Here is a 25,122-nt window from a genome sequence, read left to right on the forward strand (position 1 = left end):
TGCAACAAACGAGCAGAAAAGCATTTAAGTGCAAAGTTTGCCTAAAATAAGACATGACTAGCTTTCCTATTGGCCAAGTGATGAACACTAAAAAAACTAATATTTCGTAATTAACAGGCGCACTTTTAAAAGTAAATATGTTTTCAAAAAAATGTTGTTGTTTAGATACTTTAAGGGGTTTTTAATGGCATTTCGGAAGAGTAAAACCTTTTATTGGCGTCGTGTGTCCTCGCGTCTTCACTACTATGGCTTTTGCACACTGCGTTCGCGCGAAAGTCGTCTGCGCACACACGAACTACGTTTTCGGAATGAAACGCCTTAGTACTGCCACTCTGTGTTCCCGAAAAACTACGACTGTGCCGCAACAAGTAGCTCACCGCCCCATGATGCTTTGAGCGTCCATGTTGGCTGAAGTGCAGCGCCGCCAGCTTTCCCTCTAGGTAGTAGTGAGAAACTCTATGTTGGAAGTTCGACACACTCTACATAGGGCAAAATCGAGGGAAACGTGCGAACATCGTAGAGGTATCGTTCCCTCTCGTGAACACCTCCTGATTGTAAATATTTAGCAGCGCCACACTCGTTATTTTTTTGAACTGTGATTATTTAGTACACGTGCATGTGTGTAGATGGCGCTACTTACTAAATTTATCTACATTTATCGCATGTCGCTGCGTTATTGCTATTATTGTTTGCATTCTGTGGACTTTGTTCTTGGCAATTGTTACAAGTTGATTAAAGGAATGAGAGACCGACATTTTAAGAGTATATTTGCCAGAAAAAAAGAAGCCGCGGAACGTTTCAAGAGCTTGTGTCCTTCATGAGGAGAACAAAAAAGGTAGCTAAAATCAACTAGACATTGCGCATTCCCCAAAAGCCGTAGAGTAAAGGCGATGCTTAGCCGCGTAGAGCGAAGTATTAAGTTTCTTCACGCAAAATCTCAAAACTGCCACGCGCTGGTTACCTGAACAATTTTGCATTCCGTTTTTAACTATTTCGAAAAAACGCTAATTTTGATCAGGAATAACTTTTAAACTAAACAAGGCAGACGGATGAAATTTTCAGAATGAAAGGGCTATTAGACGATCTCAAACTGTACAAAAAGGCGCCGTAGTGCAATGCATATCCCAAAAGTTATTGCAGATTACATTGTTCTGTTTTCTATGCTTTTCAAACATGCGTGGCTAATAAACTAATCTATACACGTACTTCTAAATGCTTAAATATGTTGATTAGCATCCGATCTCAAAGTATCTCGAAAGATATTTCTCTAGGTGCAAGAGGTTTTTCACAATTTTGCATTTCCTGAGACAAGTTGAGCTCAACTGCCAGTTTTCATCTTTGCGTTTTCTTTTACAGTCGAAACAAATTTACAGCTACCGTTAAACAAAATGCATCTTTTGAAAGCAGAGAAAAGTAGCTTTTCGGAGATATCTGAACCATATTTATGAAGCGAACGAGCGAGGTACAGTCGACGTACAAATATCACCAAAAATGGTTCCCGCTCACCGTCAGAGTGGGACCGCCACCTTAAGTGCCTCCTCCCCCTTTTTTGTTCGCTTTATATGCTATAAGTTGTATGCGTAATTTCCAGAACATAGTGTTGGTTATATAAACACCTAGATACTGGAACGATGTCACGCTTTCAAAAGACTGGCTATGGAAAAAATAAGTCGGACAAAGGTGCATTCGACCGGACAAGTTTATTTATTTATTTATTTATTTATTCATTCATTCATTCATTTATTTAACAAATACTGCAGACCCTAAGTGTTTCCTAGCAGGATGGGCGAAAAGAATACAGCATTGTGAATATGAATTCATCGCGCGAAATTTAAGTAAGCAAGTAATGTAGAAATTCTTGCTTGTGAACGAGAATGGTGACCACATCGTCTCGGCGACAATCAAAACGAAATCCTCTGAAACGGCAGAAGAGGCGGCTATAGCCCTCGCCCTAGCGCATACCCAAGGGAGCATCATCTTCAGCGATTCCAAAATGGGTATCAATAATTTCGCTAAAGGGCGAATTACAAACACCTCCCTTAGAATCCTTAACGCAACCAAATTCTCACCAAATTATTCCGAATTGATATGGGTCCCAGCCCATTCGGGGAATCCGGGGAACGAGGCAGCCCACAATAAAGCCCGAGGTTTCGTCGACCGGGCAGTGGATGAGTCTGGCTCCCTGAATTTCACGAAGGACTCAATGATCACATATCATGATCTCACTAATCATTTTAAATTAGAGAGGAGAATTTTTCCCCCTCCAGACAAAAGACTTACTAAAGAACAAGAGGTTACGTGGCGTCGTCTACAGACGAGATCGATACGCACCCCATCACTCCTCGCGCACATTTATCCAGATCTTTACAACCCAAACTGCAAACACTGTGGCCAACGTGCTACCTACGATCACATGCTGTGGGACTGTAAAATAGAGCCACCTCCGGGTGATCTAGTTACAGCTCCTTCTCTCGAGCGGTGGGAGACCGTGCTGGCTAGCTCTGACCCCATGCAGAACGCAAGTTTTGGCGGTGGAGTGGGCTCACAAAGTCGTCGAGGGCTATGTACTCTCGACCACTTAACGCGACCTCTTGCCAAGCTCTTCCCGGCGAATAAAATGTTTTACAATCTTGCTGGGCGAGTTGGTGCATAGCTTTCTTGGGATGGCGTTGCGCACATGAACAAACATACACAGGAAGGAGCAGAAGACAGAAAGAGCGCAACAGAAAGTGCACTCTTTCTGTCTTCTGCTCCTTCCTGTGTACGTTTGTTCGTGTGAGCAACGCCATCCCAAGAAAATTAAGTAAGCAAAATACGAGACATGTTCAACTCTTACAAGAAAACATACATAAATGCGAAAGACGACTATGAGGTAACCGCCAACAATTTGTCCATAGAGTCAATGGACACCGTGTAACAATTTCAATTCATTTCAGACTTTATTTCCACTAATTTGCCTATTTTTTCTCTACTTTGCCGTCCACGGCTGTTTTTCCGTCCACTCACTATATCGACCTCCGCGCTATTTCCACGGTATTTCGACATTTTTGGCTCTAAATAATTAACTAATCATCCCAATGACATCAAATATTTTGCGCATCACCCTCACATCGTCCTCTATCGATTACAACCATTCGTTTCATCTTATCTCTTCTGAGAACGACACAACTACTGCAGACACGTTTGAGTAATACGACCCTGCCGTCATAGCCTAGTAATGCATTCGCATTAATTAAATAGGACTGTATCACGCTTACCCTCACGACGGCTGTACAGAAACAGTTCTTGAACCTCTACTTCTAAGTTGCTTCAATCTTCAACTTCTTCAGTTTCAAAGTTTCAACAACAAAAAAAGCTTCTGTCTTCCATTGTACCCGCATGGCTGGGCTCGGGTTGATGCTAACGAGTAATTAGTCGCTAAATAGTACTCCGACTTGCATAAACCAGTCCATGTCTTCCATAAGTTACTCCGAGGGCGCTAGGACAACTTCGACGGAAAATAAATTTCTGAATTAACAAGGAGCTCCCATGACATATGCGGAAGAGGAGAAGAAGGAGAAGGAAAGGCAGGGTGCATGGTTATAAAAGCGTACGTTGTTGGGCTAGTCGGTCAATCATGGTGAATACAAGGGGGGGTACTGCGCACAAAAAGACAAGGACAAGAAGATAACACAACCTGCGCTTGTTGTGTTATCTTCTTGTCCTTGTCTTTTTGTGCGCAGTACCCCCCCTTGTATTCACCGTGCATGGTTATATTCACGATTATATAATTTTTCATCTGGTAGATTCCTCTCCTAGACTGTGAATTCACAACTTTTCGTTCTTCGTATTTTTTGTTTTGTACAAATTCTAGCTCTGCGTCCCAAAATTTTAAATATACTCCATTTCCTGTACATGAGTGCATTTGTATCCGCTATGCACCCTGGCCAATCTCCCGCCGTGGGCATGTGTCATTAAGCCTGAGGACATTATCATCATCATCATGGTTAATCACCACTAAACGGCAGCAGGTGACGCTTGTATGCAGATGTACAGGTTTTCTCCGCGCTAGGTTTTTCATGTTTCCTAAACGTACGCAAAGGTATGTATTCCAAATGCTTCATATTCATTCATAATTCATAGAGGGGGCCGCCGCGGTTGCTCAGTGGTTATGGTGTTCGGCTGCTGGCCCGAAGACGCGGGTTCGATCCCAGCCGCGGCGGTCGAATTTCGATGGAGGCGAAATTCTAGAGGTCCGTGTACTGTGCGATGTCAGTGCACGTTAAAGAACCCCAGGTGGTCGAAATTTCCGGAGCCCTTCACTACGGCACCCCTCATAGCCTGAGTCGCTTTGGGACGTTAAACCTCATAAACCAAACTATAAACCAAACCTAATCCGTAGTGGACGCGTGATTCTATACGGGTTCGAATTGATACCTCTCGCTAATGCCACAGTCCTGAACTTCCGTTAGACAAACTTGGTTGGTTGGTTTATGGGGTTTAACGTCCCAAAGAGACTGGGGCTATGAGAGACGCCGTAGTGGAGGGCTCCGGAAATTTCGACCACCTGGGGTCCTTTAACGTGCACTGACATCGCACAGTACACGGGCCTCTAGAATTTCGCCTCCATTGAAATTCGACCGCCGCGGCCGGAATCGAACCCTCGCCTTTCGGGCCAGCAGCCGAGCACTATAACCACTGAGCCACCGCGGCGGCTGTTAGACAAAGTAGCTGCTAAATGTTTCCAGGCCAATTCTGGTTTCATTCTGGTACTCTCTGGTTCATTCTGGTTCTGGTACTCTCTGATTACTCCTGCTTACACTGCAGTTAAGAAATTACCGCAGGGCACATACGAATTCGCCAGTACTTACAAAAGCTTAATAAAGTGTCTAAAAAAACTTCCCTTTATTTCTGGCCCTGACAACCAGACACATACGCTTTACATTCCATGGAATCTAAAAGTAATTTTAATACGATGTAGCACTCTACTTTCGTCGAAGTCTCGGCTCTTTTATCACTCAGGCTCTTCCTATGACTTCGAGCCCTACAAGCAAACCAATTTAGAGGCGGTGTTCGGCCGGTCCCCGCTGAAAGTCGACAGGAAATGTTACTTCTTATTTTTTTTTAGTTTTAGTTCAGATAAAGTTACTTCAGTGCTGGTTCGGTTCTGATAAGAAAATGATTCATAAGGGTAACGCGCTCAAACCAAACAGGGTTTGTACGCTTGCACGCAACATGTAATAAAGAAAGCCGATCGGGTAAGCGTTTATCTTGAGAGTAACAATAGTAGAGAGCGCCTTAATTTAATTGCATGGAGAGGCGCAATAAATACCATTAATGTCCTGTGCTGCACTGCACACCTCTGCTGAGAATTACGTATGACGCTGCGCATCGCACCGCGCATGTAGGGCCTGTGGCGTTCTCCTAAGCGCAAGGTCGCAGGTTCGATCGCCGCAGAGGTGCCTCGCATTGCTAGAGAGTTCTCTGCATGTTTTTCGCTTTGCCCACAGTGACGGGATTTCCCAAGCAATGCAACCCTGGGAAGCCGAGCACCAGGACGGGACTAGCTGGAACCAATTTTGAGAAGACCGGTGCGCACCCGGCCGGCGGTGGGAGTCGAACCCAGAACCTCCCGAAGCCGAGGCGGGTGCTAAAGAGAGAGGAATTTCATTTATTAAAACGACGGGTGTAATGTAAAAACCATCACGTACTGAGCTTTTGGTGCACGCCAAAGGAGGGCAGCGTCATGACGATCTTGTTACTAATGAAATTCGATAGCTGGGCTCCTGCCTCTGTTGGCGTCTATTGGCCAGCAAGACAGTGTTCATTAAAAATGGAGTGATTACTCATTAGCACAGAATAGTGATAGTTCGGCCTAGTGGGTAATTTGCATGAGGTTACATAGCGCAAAAAGCAGGGACGAGACACAACACAAGCGCTATAGCAAGGTAGGGTGAAGAAACACAAAGGGACAGTTGCCCGTTGAACTAGAAATATAACTTAGAAGGGTGATGCTTCGGGCTAGTGGCTGATTCACATACGGCTACAAAGGTTCCATATCGAAAAAAGCAGGGACAAGACCGAACACAAGCTCTTGTGCTTGGTCTTGTCCCTGTTTTTTTTTTTTTTTTGCGCTATGAAACCTCATATACCCACCCACTAGCATCCACACAAGCACAGCCATACGGCTACAAAGGAAAGCTGACAGCTTCCACAGCTTCCAATAAGCTTCCCAGCTCACATAGCTTCACCTATAGCTAACATCTTCCCCTAAATATGCGACCAGTACATCAATTGTTGATGTTCTAATGTGAAAGCACTACTCCAGACGTACCATCTTACTGGTACCAGACTTATTAGTAAGAATTTTGTCATCTTGTCTTGTGCACCGAACTAACCCTGGCTTACAAAAGTCACTCGGGTAAGCTCGGGTTAGTTCCTGCCCATCCAGGGCTCCTGCCCTGGCAACAATTAACCTGCCCTGGAAGGTGACAGTGAAATCAATGATTGCTCACAGAAGGTTGCTCGGGAAGAGCAACATGTGTTGCGCAATCCCTATCTGTGGCTGTGATAGAAACAGCCACCTGCCAATGCAGTGGCGCATCGCTTAACCACTGCGCCACTGCGCTGGTAGTGGTATGAGGACTCGCCGCCATCTATGAATGTTAAGTAGAGAATGACCAATTCTTCATACATAGGCATTAATCCGCTAAAGCCATCACGTCATACACTAAGGCGGAGCTTAAGTGTCCCCTGCAATTGAATATTGAACACATGCTTTCGCATGTATAATCGGTTTAACTACGTTAGACCACCTACCACTTTTTGTGCCCCGTCAGTCCCATTCTGCCTCGTGTCGTTGGTGATGATGTCGAGTGTCTTCGGTTTACTTCGTTCAACTTTCCCCGTATATAGTTTTTGTTGCGTAAGCAGCACTACGCGAGTCGCCGAGCCATTTCGCGGAGCTGACGAAAGGCCATACTGCGCATGCGCGAGGAGCAGTGACGTCACACGGCGCACAGCTGGCGCGCCGCCGCCGTCGCTGCGCGGGTGACAGAGGTGCCGTCGCCGCGCTCGCCAGCTGCACATGCGCAGTAGCGGCGCATAGCTAGCGTGCCGGGAAAATTCTTTACACAGCGTTGGCCGCCGCCTCTGCCGCGCGCTCTCCATCGCATCTCTCTCTCCTCGTTGCTTTCGCAATCCTCCAGGTTTAACCAGAGCTAAACCACTGCCAATTTTTTGTTTTCGTCGTCCGTGGTAAAGTGCATTAGTAGCAGTGGTAAAAATGTTACCTTAACATGCATGCGTTTCGAAATAATCATACTTTAATAATCGTACTCGTTATTTCTTTTCAACAAAAACCCTGAACCGGCGTTACCTAAGCGTGTACTTCTGGAAACGACCTTTAGGGGGATGGGGGGGAGCACCTGTTACACGTTTTTCTCTCTATTGTAAGTATAACTTATAACAGCTAAATTTTCTGCGAAAGCAGCTTCTTTGTGACTACTACAAAGAAGAGGACCATAAATCTGGGCCAACTTGAATTTGTCATCGCGCAGGGAACCACGCCAGATTGCTTACGAAAAGGCGAAGATACAAAGAATAGACCGACGAAGCTTGTGATCGAAATCGGTATTTATACTGCTTTATTCAGACAACAAGATCTTGGAAGGATGTATACCCAGCAATTCTGAGCAAAATAGTCATTCAGTGGATAAGATTTTATCAATGCATTTTTTTATATATTGTAAGATTTCACCATAACAATCAATATATCCGCAGATCTCCTGTCGACATCTTGCTTTTTTTTGCTATTAAAGGTGCACTGAAGAGGAATCTGAACGCGTATTTTTACCGCTGAACTCGATCTACCCGTTCCAAGCTTTCTTAAAAACTTCGAATTATTGCCCTGTGCGGCCGATTTCCCTAATTTAAATTCAGTTACACGTTCCGGCTCCCGCCTTTTTTTTTTTATTCCCCGCAGACGGTGGGAGGAGTCGACCAACCTTTCAACCAGTCCCGTGGCGGCTTGCCGCTCTGCCATCGGCGGAGTGATACGTAGCGATCGGAGAAAGCAGAGAGTCCATGCGTATTTTTATTTCCGTGAGCCTAATTTGCAGCTATGTAGTATCTCACTAGATCTATTTATTCAGGAAAGCCTAAAAAAAACAAAATAAAAGCTAAAGCAAAGTCGCCACAAGACTGCCTGAGAGGCACTCCATGCGTTGGTCGACACCTCCCACCGTCTGCGGATAATTTTTAAAAAAAGGCGAGAGCCGGACGTTAATTCGATGTAAATTAGGGAAATCGACCGCACAGGGCCGATTTGAAGTTTCTAAGAATGCTCGGAACGTGTAGATCGAGTTCCCGCGGCAGAAAGACGAGCTCAGATTCCTCTTCAGTGCACCTTTAACATTTTTGCTGTCGTCAAAAGCGCCCTCCCATAGGTTCGCTGGGGCAGACTTAACTGCTCGATGCGAGCTATGGAGAAACTTAAAAAAGGATTTTGCTACGCATCAGAAGAATGGACCATTACCTTTCCATTTCCGTAGTAGTACCTTACAATATTGCAATATTAATTTCTTTTTTCCTAGAATGCTGAGCATGGGGCAGGCAAATGTACTCTGCGCCTGGAGGGGCAAGAAACCCGACAACCAGATGAGAGTAATATAAGGCATGAGTACCAGGAACATCACGCAACTACTTTTATAACCACTTGTGCAACAAGTTATTAATTGATATAATGGCTTCAAGGGGAAGAAAAACATATTTGTGCAATGACAATAAAACAGGAGAATATTTGCAAGATAAACTGGGAACTGGCAAGGCAACTGAAGTATTATAACCTCCATTTTTACCATGATGACATGAAGAGATAAGCTTTTTAAAACTGTTCTGATACGCATTCCTAAGTCTTTTTGTACTGTTTGGATGGTTACTTGCCCCCCTTGCGGACGCCCATGCATGAGTGTGCTCATTGCGGTGGTTTTCATTCATTTTTTTAGTTGCCTTGCGTATATTTATATACGCAGCGCGCCCAATAAATGCCAGTTGTTGGTTCAGCGCTGTGTTGTGTCCGTTTCTATTCTTCCCCCTGCTTACGCCGTGTGCCGTTGCGCTGCTTCACGTCCACCATGCAAAATCAACTCGCCCAACAGTTCGTGTTTTTAAGCATACTTATGTTCTCACTATGGTACCGCAGCCAATGACCACGCTGACGGAGGAGAAGAAGCGGCGCATGGCAGTTTATCCCCTTTCCTTTCTATCGCAGTGATGGAGCAACACTTGTTGCTGCGGCAGCCCGGCTCTCGCAACACTACCAGTGTTATGGCCTAGGCCGTAAATACAGTTCCTGCATCGCATCGACGCAACTAAACTGTTACTTTCGTAACCTAGATAGGTGGGACAGCACTTGTCTTCACAGTATACTCCTCGATACAACTTATGTCTGCAGTGAAGCTCCGCCCACATTCAGTCTCCGCGCGCAGAATTCCTCCACGACGAAAAAGTAGTCTGTGGCTGAAACGTTGCTTGTTACGTAAACAAGAAGCCTAGCACAAGAAAAAAGTTATGCTCTTCAGTTTTGACACGTGGATTGTTTGATATAGTCAAGCATTAAAAAATTGATTTCGTTTACAGTTGCGATTCGCCAGCGGACTAATACAAGACGCCGCGGACCGCGGCCCAGTGTTAGCAACTGCTGTTTTTATAAGTTGTATCCTACTATAACCACTTTCTAAACTGATCATCCGCAGTTTTAAAGCATCCCCTAGCTACACCCTAGCACCCTGGAAGCTGTGTTAGGTCTCCGAGATGCCTGGTGCTTAATACATGGTGCATGTGCTTTACACAATCCCGTAGCACTCTGCAAACTGCGTTAGCTAAGTCTCCAACAGGACAGTACCCTCTGCCTGATGTATCATATACGACACATGAGGTCTGCAGCATCCCGAAGCACTGAAAATTGCGTTAAATCTACGACAGGACAGTACCCTCTGCCTGGCGCATGATGCATAATATGTGAGTATAGTGTATTCTAGTTCACTATATATGTGAGATTTGCAGCATCCCGAAGCACTGAAAACTGCATTAGGTCTCTGAAAGACTTGGCAGCATGGAGGAAAGAAAACTAAGGAGAGGCCCTTCGTATTCCCAATGCATTGACGAGAATGTGGCGGAAGTGACATCAAAATTTAAGCTTAAAAAGTCGGGCCACTAGCAACGTTGTCGTTGTTGCTAAGAAAACTCGGGCCACTAGCAACGGCGTACGGTGTCGTTAGCGTCGTTGTTGCTAGGGGCCCGAGTGTTTCTCGGTGGCGGTGGACGGGCTTTCGGCACGGTGTGTTCGGCCTTGCGTGTTAAAGTCTACATGCCTGGCGTCGTGAGGTTACGCACGCATCTAAGATTGCTTTTAAATGCAGCAAATAACCGTTCATTTGATATTTTGTTCGTCAAACTTGGTGTCGTTACGCGGAGCGATCGATGCATTGAAATGAATCTCGCGAAAAGGTGGCACTCCGGAACCGCGCTTCGACACGCGAAGAAGCGTTGATTGTTTTGATCAGCGAACTTTCGCACCTCACCAAACAGCACAGAAACATGAAACCGCTCTCGGCGATGCTGAGCTGCGTGTCCAAGGCCACACGGCGGGTGTACGGTAGCCCGAGGAGCATGGTGAGCTGAGCTATAAGCGGCGTGCAATGTCGTCTTTCTTCGCCTGGCGTCGGAAAAGGTTCACCGCACCTGTGCGCCGGTCTGTGTCTAGGTGCGTGTTTGCGGGGAGGGAGGTGTAGGAGTGTAGCGGCGAGCGGCGCGGTTTTTTTTATTCCTTCCTTTTACGAAGCGCTTGCGAGCCGCGCGCGATCCCCACCCCGTAGCTCGGTGGAGAAGGAAGATAGTGAGGAAAGCCGAGCCAACTTCCGGTTGCGGGGCGGCTTCACAAAAAGTGACGTCAGGACCTCTCCTTAGTTCTTTCCTTCCTCCATGCTTGGCAGAAATTGTACCCGTGGCGACATCTCTCACCCACCGGAGAAACGAGCCCTAGGATACCATTGCTGCAAAGTTTTTCGGTTTCTCTGTCGCAATAGACGAAAGATATTTTTCAATAATTCTGAGAATATACAATAACCCTCCTAAATGTAGTATAAGACAAAATTGCTCATCAAATACAAAATCTCTGCAAAATCTGAGCCCGAACAAACGTGCAGTTAGGCTGAGATAATTTTTTTCAATTTTCTTTTACTGGCGCAATAGCTTATTCGTGATGTCGTTCAACTCTTAAAATCTCATTCTCAACGTTTTTATATAGTTTCAATATATAGTTTATATAGTTTACGTTTTAAAAAAAAATGTAAAAATATTCATGATGATGATAAACGAATTAAAGCGCTCTCTGAGAGCTTTGACACGAACTATCGTTTCCTATTCAGTTATTCAATAATTTTAAACTGTTAATTTACTGCCGTGGCGAGCGCGCCATTCTGCTAATTTCCTAATTTCGACGTGTACAGCTCTGAAGCTCTTGAAGCCTGCGGTAGGGTGGCTAGACTGGCCACCCTACCGACCCTACCTGCGGTCCTGGGCCGCCTGCGGTGTTGTGAAGTTTCGCAACTCGATGAGGAAAAACGCGCGCTCTGACGCAAGCGTGCGAAACCGGGCGAATCACGCTGCACGCGTTGGTGCAGACGCTTGAAATGGCTGAGGGCGACTCACGTGCTGCTGAAGCAAGCTCGCATGTGGCGAACAGCCCGAGATCGTCGAAAAACGAGGTTGATATATTCAGGGACACGCCGGTCCGTTTACTAGGTATGACTTCTTGCCCTCTAAAACACCCGCCGGCTTACACGAGCTCCATCTCGTCACGCGTGCACATACGGTCGCGACTTTGTAGTTATATCTGACAGTCGGACGCAGTTAAACAAAGAGCTGGGAAACAGCCGTACGTGCTTAGTTAGTATTGAAGCTAATGGACTTTGCATCCTCAACAAGCGATTTTGTGACGATTTCATATTTAGTTTACTTTTTTTTGTCATGGTGATATGCGCACACGCAGTCCGGTTATTTGGAAGGTAAATATTCCATGGCCATTTAATCGAGTGACTTCAGGGCTTCTACAAATTTAAAGGCGCTGAGGTTACGACCACGCAAGAACAAATGGTGCTGGGGGCCTTAAATAAACTGTGCGCAAAAAATAGTGAAAGCAGTAATACTTCATTGTATCAAAGCTGCAGGAAAGTGTCAACTTTTTTTTTTTTAAATTGTAACAGCATGCTTACTCCTTTCGCTGTCCAGCAGGCATAACAATGCAACATTAAAAGCATACAAATGTATGCCTAATTCAAATGAAAACACAATCACATCGTCATATTCACTATTTTATTACTGTGCGTGTTCTTAGTAAACTTCATTATGCAAGCCAACCAGTTTTAAGTATGGCTTCCGTTCACGTACGCCTATATAGATGAGCGAGCTGATTTCAGGTATATGCCTACCAATATCATTGACGTCTTCAAATCTTGCTGCACATGCTACACACATCATGCTTAATAAATGCCACATCAGTCACTGTAATCGCTCCTTTTATTTTTTTCAGGCTATGCAAATGAAGTTGGAGAAGCTTTCAGATCCCTAGTCCATGTCGGCGTTGTCCGTCTCTCCTATGCAGTTGCAAGTGTCTATGTCGTGGCTGACACGACAGATAAAGTACTGAAGGTTGACAAGGTGAGCTTAATATGCTAACAGCAGGTACCTGCCTTGACGATTTTAAACGGACCTCTTGAAACAGACAGTAAGAATCGCTGTCTTGTGCAGTTATGAATATCAGTACCTATCAATTCCATAGGAAGCAGGCTCGCATTGGTCTGCTCTAAAAGCAGTTGATACAATTTGACATCCTGAATATATACTTTGTGTCCTATATCAAACTCTGTAATCAGGTCTTCCAAATTTATTTTCGTCATCATATGTACTCTAAAGCCTCAACACATAATCATTTTTGCGTGTTACCTTTCTTGACATGATGCCACCACTATGATGTGCTGAGGTTCTCACTTTGTACTCAGCGACAAATTACCATTGACACTGCACTGTGTATGCATTGTGTTCATGTGCACTGCAGGAAGCATGCAGTAGCGGCATTATTGTGGTTTAACTCAACCAGCTCCATTTCTTTTGCACCTTGAGAAAAAAACAGCGCAGGAACAGGGACACAAGAAAAGAAGACGACGGGACAGCAATAAACCTTCAGTTGCTAGTCAGCGCCTGTCCCGTCGTCTTCTTTTCTTGTGTCCCTGTTCCTGCGCTGTTTTTTTCTCAAGATGTACCAACTCGCCGTTTTACTTTTGCACCTTGCACAGGCCACACTGTAGGATTGGGCCTCAGTGTATTTCGGCTGGGCGGCAAAGCAGGACTGTTAACATTTTATGCTAGTGAAAAGCTTCGAGCTTATCAGCTTCTGACGTAAGCAGCAATTTTAGTGTGGTCTATGAAACATGTTCATTGTGCATGGCAAGTGTTTAGTGCTGAGAGACAGTCTCTATGCTGTGCACTGGATAGTTTTGATCCTTAACCATTAGCAGAGATGAAAATCCTCGGATCTGATGATGACGACAGCAGTAGTTGGCCCTGATGGCTCGCAAAGCATGACCTGTTCTCCTTCTGAGGGCACCGTGCTTTGCAATGTAGGTTACAACTTTGCCGCATGCAAATTCCAAGTTTCTTCTTATCCTTTACCCTTTTATCCCTTCTTCACTTCCCCAAGTGTAACATCATGTTTTTGCAATGGGTCATGACTTCACTGTACATGCATACTTTGATGTCTTTTGGCTGTCCCCTTTATTATTCCTCTTTCAGGTGTGTTCGATCCCAGCTACGGCAGTCACATTTCGATGGAGGCAAAATGCTAGAGGCCCATGTACTGTGCGATGTTAGAGCACGTTAAAGAATCCCAGATGGTCAAAATTTCCGGATTCACTACAGCATCCCTCATAGCCTGAGTTGCTTTGGGACGTTAAACCCCATAAACCTAAACCTATTCCTTTCCCCCAGTGCAGATTTGCCTACCAAACTGGCTTCTTCTTAACTTCTCTGCCTTTTCACCCTTTCAGCATGCTCTCTCCCCAATGTGATAGGAGTCCTAGTGCATAGCCTGTGCTTGCAAGTGGCACTGTCATGTGGAAAAAGATAGTAGGTGCCCGTGGACTTCGTCACTGCCCAGCAGTTTTAGATGGGAGGAAGTTGTGACATTACGTTATAAGTAAAAGTGCACTGATACCCTCTGCAGTGGCTCACAGTTTTGCTACTGAGCACGAGGTCATGGTCTGACACTTACAGTTTTGTTGGAGCAGAATGTGAAAATTCCTCCGTATGGAGTAAGTGATGCATATTAGAGAACTCCAGGTCGTTAAATTTGTCCCAGTGGTCACTGCTACAGCTTGCTTATACGTAGGGGTTGGACTTTTCGGTATTTATTTCAGAACTCAAGTTCCAGTTTTTTTCTGTGTATATTATTTTTGATGAACAAATTACTGACTTTTTTCGGTGATTTAATGTGGAAATCCTGTGCGGTCAAAAGTCATGTCGAGTCTCTCTCAGCAGTTTTGTCAGCGTGAACAGTTTGTTTACCAGTAATTAACTACCAAATGGCAGTACTTGGAAATGTGCTTGTAGAAGGAATTTCTATCGCCAATAAAAAAAGTAAGGAGAGTCAAGTGATAGCCGGCAGTAAAAAAATGTAAGAACTAGGTTGTTATTTTATTGTTGGATTCTCGTGCTCGGCTGAGCGAGAGGGCGGGGCATCACGTGGTGTGCATATGTACAGCAGCGATGAAACTGCCGCTCAGTCATCGCAGTAGCCAGAACTTGATGCTTTTCTATGACGCACATGCATGGCTTTGTGTAATTGTCGTACATGCAGTTAATGAACCTACTTAACCAATTGACTGCTCTAAGCGTGTGATGATAGTGAACAAATAATGCTTAGCTAGCAAGCGGCAAGATGCTTCCCGGTTTGCAGAGGCGTGTAGGCTAGCGGAGCAATACCTCAAATTGCACAAACTGAGCTCCAACAGTACCACTGTCGCACTTTGCACCTGGCTTCCCTACTTAGTTAATTTTCACCTTTGACGAAGTCTAACTCGTACTCGGCAACCAGGTAGCTATGCCTTGCATACCTAGAATGCTGACCTTTTTTCGGTTGAAACTGAACTTTGAAAACTGAATTCAGCATACTTTTATTGGCGTTTTTCAGTTTAAACCAAACAGTCCAGCCTCTACTTATACGTCGCTCACAGTTCAGTCTTGGTGCATAAAAACAAACTGATTGATCGATAGCTTGATCAGAAGTGAAGCAGTGGGGTTTGTCAGGGACTTTCTCTGCTGTAGAATGTGTCTTTGTTACACATTGTAACCATTTGCATTCACCCACTTGTCAACGAGTATGTCATCCAGAGGGGCCATAAATTGGGCGCTTCAAGGAATGTGACCTGTGCAGGTCATGAATGTGCAAGTCATGAATGTGCAGGCACCCTAAGTGTGCTTTGGAACGGGTGATCTCCTAGGCTGTGCTCGTCGTCAGTTCATCATTGTCTAATATTATCGTGGCAGGTGGCTGAAGAGGCCGCATGTTTTTGCACCACCTGAAAAGGCATTTGGCATTCATAGCAGTGAGCTTTTTACCAGCATTAGGTGCTCAGCAGACACTGGTTTTAACTTTCCCCATGGGGGCAGTGTACCATAGAGCCTCTGTGTCCCAGGTCCTGGCATTCGTTGTCCACATGTACAGTAAATCAGTTAGTGCCAGTTCACTAAGTGTATACACTGGTGACTCTTAAGCCCTACTGTGTGTGCGCATTGGAACTTAATCTGCCGCCGTTTCATCAGCAGTACCCCTTGCCTCTCGAGTGCACTGTTAACCCTACTGCAGCTAGAGATACACTCGCAGTTTTACTATTTCCTGGGGCATCCTCCTTATTTTTTTTTGTACATCATCTCATTGTCCACATTATGTCATTAATAGGGCCCGGAAATTTAGGCACTAAAGATCCCCGAAATAGACAGGCATCTAGGCTCTAAAAAATATTGAAATAGGCACTATGAAGCAAAAATAGGCTTTTGAATAATGCTTTTTATTTCTTAGTACAAGATTTGTCAGTCAAACACGGAGCGTACGCTGTCCTCATTTGAATCACGCCACAATAAAGCACATTCTCAGATTTTCGACTTGAAGCTCCTTTGGTTTTCGCTAAGCATAGCTTTGTACTTTAAAAAACTTCTTTCGACGTCACATGAAGTTAGTGGTGCAAACCTAAAACATAACAGTTCACAGTGGCTCAGGCCTTCAGGTGATGTGGCCATATCGTCTCCGCCTAGAAGGTCTCTGATTTGTGAAATTGTTTCTAGGTCTCTATTCGTAGAAGCAGTAGCGCCCTTTCCTTCCAGTCTCCGAAGTGCTGCATGTACTTCTTCAACTGCCTTCAATGATTCATCGACTTAGAGTCCAGCCTTTTCTAATGTTGTCATCCTTTCTGTCAGCGTCAAAAAGTTTGCACTGATGTATGTTAGGTCTCTTCCCAAGCTCGCCTCTTTGAACATAGCTGTTGCTTTAATCACACGCGCAGCGTCATCCTTGACTTCCTCAAAGACAGATTTGACCACTTCAGAGTGCCGTGTCTAATATACTGCTGCGTCTATCCATGTTCCCCATCTAGTCAAAACAGGCTTTGGCAGCAGAGGAATGTCAGGTGCTGTGGCAATAAAAACAGCAATTGTTTTCTGCTAGATTCTAACTCTACTTGGGGAAAAGAGAGTCGGACACATTCGGCGACATGATGCATTGCATGAACAACGCAGGTCAAGTGAACCATCTTGCAGTATAAAAGCGTCAATCCCTTTCCTGCCTTGCACATGTAGGATGCACCATCTGTAACGAACAAAAGTACCATCTCATACTGAATATTTCCTGGCCATGGAGGCTCCAGAGATGAAGTGAAAAAATGCACTATCGTCGAATGGCTGAAATTTTCAAGAACATCTGCATTGAGCAGGATTGCTCATCCGGATTTCTCTGGGCTCAATGTTCCCACGATGAAGTTGGCCACATACCGTCCGCTAGCATCTGCGGTTTCGTCGACTGACACCCAATTTCATCTCTGATTTTGGTGAGAGTATCCACCTAGGACTCTTTCACGTATCTCTTATGAAGCGTTGATCCATCTGGAACATGCTGCTTGGTGTACTTTTCCACAAAAATCCGAAAACCACTGTTAGTTAGTTTCCATTACAGCATATCTGCCGACAAAAATGCTTAACACAGCTCTTTGGCAAATTACGATTCCTTTGCTGTCAAACTATCGCTGAAAGCTTCTGCCAGTAGGAGCTCTGATGTCCCCTCTGTCGTTCGCTTCATGTTTGCAATGTGCTTGTTGGTAGCGACGTGTTGCGCTACATGGCATCGCTTCTCACTTGATACTGAAGCTTCGCACCCTTCGCAGAACAGTAGAGGTCCATCAGTTGAAAAAGCATTTCCAAACTGCGAAACCCCCAGCCTGCAATGAGCGCCTCTCGATACCATTTAATTTCAGCTTGTCAATACGAAATGAAATGGAGAGCGCTGACGAAGCAAAGTTTGTGATGCCACTCAAGTCAGTGTCACGTGTTCTGGAAGTGGCAGGCAGAGAAGTGGCCCTTCCCTGTGGAGGGGTAGGCGACAGGCGAGCAGTGAGCGTGCGAGTATGCTAGTCTTGCGCACGTTGAGGCAACAGTCCCCGGCTTGATGGCGCCGGTTCGGGTGTCGGGTTACACTCAAGCAGATATATAACATCTTTGGTTGCGCCAGTTGCACTTCGAGAAAAACGTTTGACTGGACTCGCGCCTTTAGTGCGTGCATCAGCGCGCGCCTTTCACCATACTTAGACAGATGTCTCAAAATTGAAAAACGTCACCGAGGACCAAATGCCGGATTTAGGCATTTATAGGTAAAAAGTGCGGTTAAATAGGTATTATTTCCTAAAAAATGCCAAAAAGCCAGGCAAGTGCAAAAATCCCCTATTTAGGCATTTATAGGCATGTTTAGGCAAATGCCTAAAGTTCCGGGCCCTAGTCATTAATCTTTTATTTTTAAACTTTGCTAATCTTCTACTTTAGTCTTATTCTTTTAGTGAAAGCACTGGAATTCTTTCACCTGCATTTAACTAAGGGACAAATAGACGTTGGCATGTAACGAGAGGGTACCGCATTCTAATCACAAAAAGAGGGCACTAATGAAAGCGGAACTTTTATAAGCTAGAAAAGACCAAAAAACTAAATACAGGTGTCGCCATCACCGCTGATATTGAAACTAAAATGTGTGAATCGACACCTATTTTTGTGGGTGGATCCCAGAGGCTATGCTACATCCCCATTCACTTCAAAATGGTGTCAGCCCATCATTTTCGGTGAGGACATGCCTGAATTGACTGGTGGAAAGGCTTTTCAGTGCAATTTTTTGGCGGTATATGCTTCTTTTACTGCTGGACAAACATCAACATAGCCAGAAAGAGTCAGATATTCAATTATTACTGGGAACACAGTTGTCCTCTCAAATACCACTCAAATCGTTCACCCTTCAAGAAACATTGGGCCACATACCCATGACCAAAAGCAATCTGAACATGAAATGAGCATGAAATTTTTTTGTGTGTGGTGTTCATGCATTTCGTATAGCCCATGGCATTCAATGAAATGTTGTTTGATAGTTATAATTACTGTTGCTATTGCTTGTCTGCAAAAACACTCATGAAAATAAATGCATATTGCTGTCACTGCTGCACAGCATCAACTGGCATAGCTGTCCAGGACTTCTGGACCCATGGTTACATTGAATTACAAACAACAGATCCTGTGTACATTTCTGGGGGAACTGGCTTAGCAAACCTGGATTAGTGTACAAAGCTCCTGGTTTTAAAAGCCACTTTCTTTATGGGGAGCAGAGAGGAAGGGGGTAGGGGTTCAAAAAAAAAAATGTGCTGATATCATCTAGAATCCAGCTTCACAAATAGTTACATCTAGATGCTAAGTTTAAAAAAAGGCATTCTGCATTTAGGTGCTCTATCAACAGTTGTGAGACTATTGTGAGACTATGTGCAGCCTTTGTCAAAAGTTTGGAGCCCAGGGGGTTTGCTTCTGAAGCACACTGTCTGGTTCGTAATGCGTCTCCAGCTGTCCAAATTTGCTGAAGGTAAGAAGATTTCTGTCCTGCCTCCTCCAATGGGTAGGACTACCACGAATGTTACAGGGGTCCCACTGCGAGGCTTAGAAGCAAACCCCCTGGGCTTTAAACTTTTGATAAAGACTGTACATGCGTTCGTTATCAATTTTGGGGGTGCACCTAGCCTCCTTTCATCTTGTTTCACTTGTGGCAACCCACATGTGTGGAATGTTCTTGCAAAATGCATTTTATGGTTTATTGGGGTTTAATGTCCCAAAGCAACTCTGGCTATGAGGGACACCGTAGTAGAGGGCTCCGGAAATTTTGACCACCTGGGGTTCTTTAAACGTGCACCGACATCACATAGTACACAGGCCTCTAGAGTTTCACCTCATCAAAATTCGACTGCCACGGCCGGGATCGAACCCGCGTCTTTCGGGCCATCTGCCGAGCGCCGTAACCACTGAGCCCTCGCGGCGGTGCGCAGTGCATCTTAATTCTAATGAAGTCTCCACTTGCTTCCAGCTGAAGTGCTCGGATGCAAAGGACCACCGAAAGCGTCTGCTCAACACAGCCGTGGACACGTTAGTGTGGCAGGCCCTGGCCTCGGTCATCATTCCTGGCGTCACAATCAACAGGGTGTGTGCGTTTTCGCTCTTCCTGCTGAAACGCTACTCAAGCCTGCCACTCAACACCTGCAAGTGGACAACGACTGGCATTGGTCTGGGCTGCATACCATTCATTGTGTCGCCCATAGACCATGGCGTCCACGTTCTCATGGACAAGACACTTCGTCAGTGGTTGCAGTCTGGGGAGTCCTCTGATTGACCACAATTTTGTAGCTAGTATTACAATGCGAAAAAGAAGGATCTGAACGCAGCACATGTGCTGCACCATTTCAGCTCCACTCACATTTTCCCTAGCAAAGAATGAGGCTTGGCGCACATAAAACCTCTTGATAGGCTTTTCGCCAAGTGGTGGCATGTTCCTGCTGCGTCTGCCATTTTCTTAACTTGCCCAGACGAGTGGAAGGTTGTGCTCGTAGCCATTCTAACAATTTTGACAGGCTGGCAGCATGTACTGCATCAAGTTTGCTTATTGCCATATTAATTTGCTTATTATTGCCATACACAGGCAAAGAGGACTATTCCATCAAAAAGTTAGCGCAACACGAAAACAATCACGAGAAAGAAAGACAGGACAACGCGCGTGATTGTTTTTGTGTTGCACTAACTTTTTGAAGAAACTATGCACCAACTCGCCCAGCAATAAGTTTTACTTGAGGACTATACCAAATTGTGTTTATGGTTTATGGGGATTCAATGTCTCAAAGTGACTCAGGCTATGAGGAACACTATAGTGAAGGGCTCCAGAAATTTCGACCACCTGAGGTTCTTAAATGTGCACCGACATTGCACAGTACATGGGCCTCTAGAATTTCACCTCCATCGAAATTCGACCGCCGCAGGCAGGATCGAACCCGCATCTTTCGTACAGCAGCCAAGCACCATAACCACTGAGCCACCGCGGCGGCAGGTTCCAAAATGTGTATTAACGCCAGTGAGCTGCTTTAGACCTTTCAGGCATGCATTATATGCTGCTATGGAGAAAAATCTGAAAATTTCTGTTTGTATATTGGAACCCCGGATTTCACAAAAACAGCAGGAATGGCTCAAAAACTTTGCGAATTCACACACACCGCATGCTTCCACACTCACGGAATTGCAGCCTTATTCTTCTGTAAAACAACACTTTAGGCACAACTGATTATTTTTCTTATTATCTGAAGCTGTTTCCACAGCGAAAATTCGGCTAAAGTATCGTTAGCAAAATGTTTCAATGTGCCAGAGAAGAAAGAAGTGACAGCATTTCTTAGGCAGGGTGTAGAACTTCGCAACACCAATCTTTATTTCTTGTTTTGGAAATGCTATTCATTTGTCTAGACACAAAATGACCCTGCGATTTTGTCGAGCAGGAATTTCATATGTACCTGACATCACTGGCTTCACAAAATCTGGATGCTTAAAAAAAAAAAACGAAAATTTGCGTGCTTAATCGTAGAAACTGTGCCGCTAACGGTTAGTGAGAACATGGCAGATACCAGATGCTGTTATGTCACAAAGGTTGTGTTTGTTTAGCTTTTTTCGAAGGCCTATCAAGAGACTTTAGTTGCCCTCATTCGTAGTAGTATTGCAAATACATTCAAGCATGGGCACATAAAGGTTCTGCTTGAGTGTTGTCGGAACGGCAAAGAGTGCTGTGATTACTTGTGCCCACAGATGCATATTGAACAAAAAACTAGGAGGCAGCATGGCATCACATGTTCATCAGCGAAGTTTGCTTGAAGCTGTGTCATTTGCTGTCTTAATCCAGAAATGCATTCTAGGCCTATACCTCACGTATTTTGTGTATGGCAATAAGTTCTGATTTTGTGTTCACCCATTGATTTTTTTGCCTTCTGCGGTTTTCTCGCACAGGTCTAGCCAGCTTTAGTGTGCTCTCTTGTGACGGCGCATGAATGCAGACGAACATGCTTGCTTTTCATGCTTGTCTATTTTTTTTTTATCTTGCAGTGGCCTACTGCATTTATAATCATTGACAAAGATGTGACTTTAGCTTGCATATCACATCGTTCTATGTATGACCCTCAGAAGCAACATTTTTTGCGCAGCCATCAGTAAAGCTTCCCTCGAGGTGCTGCACCAAACTTTGAATCAAAATGAAAAGCCCACGGTGCAAGTAGAATGCCGAACAGTTTCATCATTCTTCAGCTTGGTTTGTTTTCAGCTGTTGTACTCTTTCTCTCTGCATGGTTTTTTCCTTCTCAAACCACCGCGTGACACCCCACTGCAGCTGCTAGATCTTTTCTCATCCACACTGCACCTTTGCCTCTCGGTGCTGTCTGCAGTGGCGCTCCATCTGCTGTGTCACTTTTCAAGCTGTACATTTCACCGCGCTTCACACTCTCCTAACGTCTTGCACTGCTCTGCTGTCACACTGTGTGGACAGCCTAGAATGCTGTGAAAATGGGGGTTGTGCCAGTACCAGCCTTCACTATAAAAGCAGAGGAGAGCAAAGCATGGCATACGAACAGGAACTGGCAGATAGCTAATAGCTCCAAGACTTAGGAAGGAAACGGCGTGCGATCTTGTGTGGGATTTCTCCACACTGCATTTCTGCATCAGTAGTGCCTCGGCAAAGTGAAGATCAGCTGAGTTTTTTTCTTTGCCAGGTAGCAATAGTTGGTGCCCAACATGCAAAGGGAAATCCACGAAGCTATGATGGCCACAGCCGATGCAAGACGCAGGTTAATGGAGACAGGGAGAGACCTTTCCCTGTGGTGGACTTCACTCAGCTTATGATGACACTATTGCTCGAACTCTGTCCATAGTAATAATAATTGATTATGGGGACAGGAAAGACACACTAACACATTCTCTCTCTGTGGGCACCTAAACTGCACCGTGTGAGAAAGGATGAAAAAGGAAGTGAAATGAAGAAGAGAGAGAGGCACTGCTGTGGAGGTCTTTAGATTAATTCTGAACACCTCGGGTTCTTTAATGTGTGCCGACATCTCACAGTCCAGGCATGCTTTGCATTTCATCTCTATTGAAATGCGGCCGCTGGGGCCAGGATTCAATCCCATGATCTCACACTCAGCAGCCGAAAACAATGCCCACTGAGCTACCGCAGTGGCTTAGTCTGTGTGCAAGAAAGTTGTCAGACTTCGAGGGCACGTCCTCAGGCCATCTTAGCAATGTGTACATTGTATTTGTGTTGCATTCGAAAGGAAGTGATGTTGGGTTAGTTGGTTTGTTTCCTTGAAAGTGCAGGGCAAGACAGCAACCGTGTAGAAAGTGGACAGCATGAGCACTGATGTGCCGTTTTCATTTCACGGTCATTGTCTTGCACTTGCCATGCAATTCACATTGCACTCTAAGCAGCCAACTTCTGTATTCCTTAATAACTGGGGTTCGAGACCTGTGGTCATACCTCGGCACCATGAGTGGTGGCTCACTCACACTAACACTCATGACCACTCGCACTCACTACTACTCACACACACTCACACTCATGTCCATTCACACTCACAACCACTCACTCACACTCATGACCACTCACACTCACAACCACTCACTCAAACTCGCACTCATGACCACTCGCACTCACAACTACTCACTCGCACTCACACTCATCATCACTCACACTCACAACCCCTCACTCACACTCACACTCATGACCACTCGCACTCATGACCACTCGCACTCACAACCACTCACACGCACTCACACTCACAGCCACTCACTCACACTCGCACTCATGACAACTCACACTCACTCGCACTAATGTCCACTCACACTCACAACCACTCACTCGCACTCATGACCACTCGCACTCACAACCACTCACTCACACTCATTTCCACTCACACTCATATTCATGTCCGCTCACTCGCATTTACGTTCAGTGTACTGTTTCCTTGTTTGCTGACAACGGAGGGGATGAGAGATTTACTGTCGCGGCGACTGCCCTCGTAGCTCCCCTAACATTATCCTGAGTCGCAAAGATGTGGTGGTTAGCTGCCCAGGCTTTGTCGGGCTATTTAGCCAATTTGCACAGTTTCGATGCTCGAAGAAAGTAGTCACTCATCACGCATATTCCATGCACCGAATGCTACGCACCTGTGCTCCTGCGCTTGCTTCTGAGACGATGATTGCCTGTATAGCGTCAGCAGCTGAGATGCTTAGACAAGTTTTTGAACAGTGTCCATAGGCGTGCGCAGGGTTCTCCATGAGAATGAGCCAAGTTTTAGCGCAGTGCCCCCCCCCCCCCCCCCCCTCCTCCCCGACCCCCACCCCAACCACCTCTCACCTAGGCCTCTGCCGCCAAAACGGAGAGCAAATATGAGGAATGATTATAAAACATTTATTTCCATGTGATGGAATTGCTAAATATACAGGATATTATAGATGTAGTGTAGTTTTTTATTTTAATCTGTAACATCGGCAGAGGAATATAGGGTATAGAGAGGATAAGCGGCTGGTTTTTTTGACGCTCAAAATGGGAACAAGTGAGGGGAAAGATTCACAGTATTGCCAGCGTCTCCACAAGAGGTCTTGTCTCCACCCAGACGAAGACAGTCCTCTGCTCTTGTTGAAACGTTCGCAAACACCCTGAGGCTTTCCCTCCCTTGTTCACCACGTGAGTACCCGCAGAGGAAGGCAGTCATTGCGTCGCTGAAGCATTGATGTAGCATCGCGCTTCCGGAGTAATTTCCATTCTCTCTAGACCACAGAAACTATGACAGATTTGTTTTTTGGTTACTGTCACAGCAAAAAAAGAAACTGAAAAGATTGCCTCCAAAATGACCTGGCAAGTAAACAGTTCTTAGAACGCAACATCAGAGGTCTTTGGCCGTTAAAAAACCTGCTTGGCGGTAGCACTGCACTGTAAACAATGACCGAATAGGTCCGACAGATTAAATGTATGGGGCAGACTTGGCGATTAGGGGGGAAGGGGAGGGGGGGGGGGGGGGGGGGGCGCACCTTCTTCCCTTGTGCGTGCGCCCATGGCGGTGTGCAAGTAATAATAATGAGTTTGCCTTGACAATATTCTTGGATGGCGTCTAATTACCAAGATTTGGTCTTCCTTGACAATGACGTGTCCGTGACTCTGCATCAACTCATTGGAGTCAAGTAACGATTATGAATACTTTTCGCGGCATGGAAAATGGAGTGTGTTTTTCAAAAGATCGAGTGATTTCCTCACGCAAAGGAAAATGGCTGGAATGGGTCGCAAGTAGAGGATTTCCCCGCGTAATAACGATGCTAGGGGAGGTTGCCATTATCAATCCATTTACAAAACCTACTAAGCTTACTATGTGTGACCGATCTGTGTACTGTACATGTCTGCAGGCAGTACGTTTTCTGTATTGCCCATAATCCCTGTCTGAAGGAAGT

General features: G+C 45.3%; 1 protein-coding gene across 1 annotated transcript; it reads left to right on the plus strand.

The window, feature by feature from the left end:
• The first annotated feature begins 11,561 nt into the window (after window positions 1-11,561).
• Window positions 11,562-23,142, plus strand: LOC149363595 (mitochondrial fission process protein 1). The gene is made up of 3 exons (XM_089573581.1): window positions 11,562-11,784; window positions 12,572-12,699; window positions 19,688-23,142. The coding sequence occupies exons 1-3, from the start codon at window positions 11,673-11,675 to the stop codon at window positions 19,988-19,990; spliced, it is 543 nt and encodes a 180-aa protein (XP_089429707.1). The 5' UTR covers window positions 11,562-11,672; the 3' UTR covers window positions 19,991-23,142.
• Window positions 23,143-25,122: the final 1,980 nt, after the last annotated feature.

Source organism: Amblyomma mixtum, chromosome 2 (genome assembly GCF_055824585.1).
Source record: "Amblyomma mixtum isolate Tamu chromosome 2, ASM5582458v1, whole genome shotgun sequence".
In the NCBI taxonomy this organism is placed as follows: Eukaryota; Metazoa; Arthropoda; class Arachnida; order Ixodida; family Ixodidae; genus Amblyomma; species Amblyomma mixtum.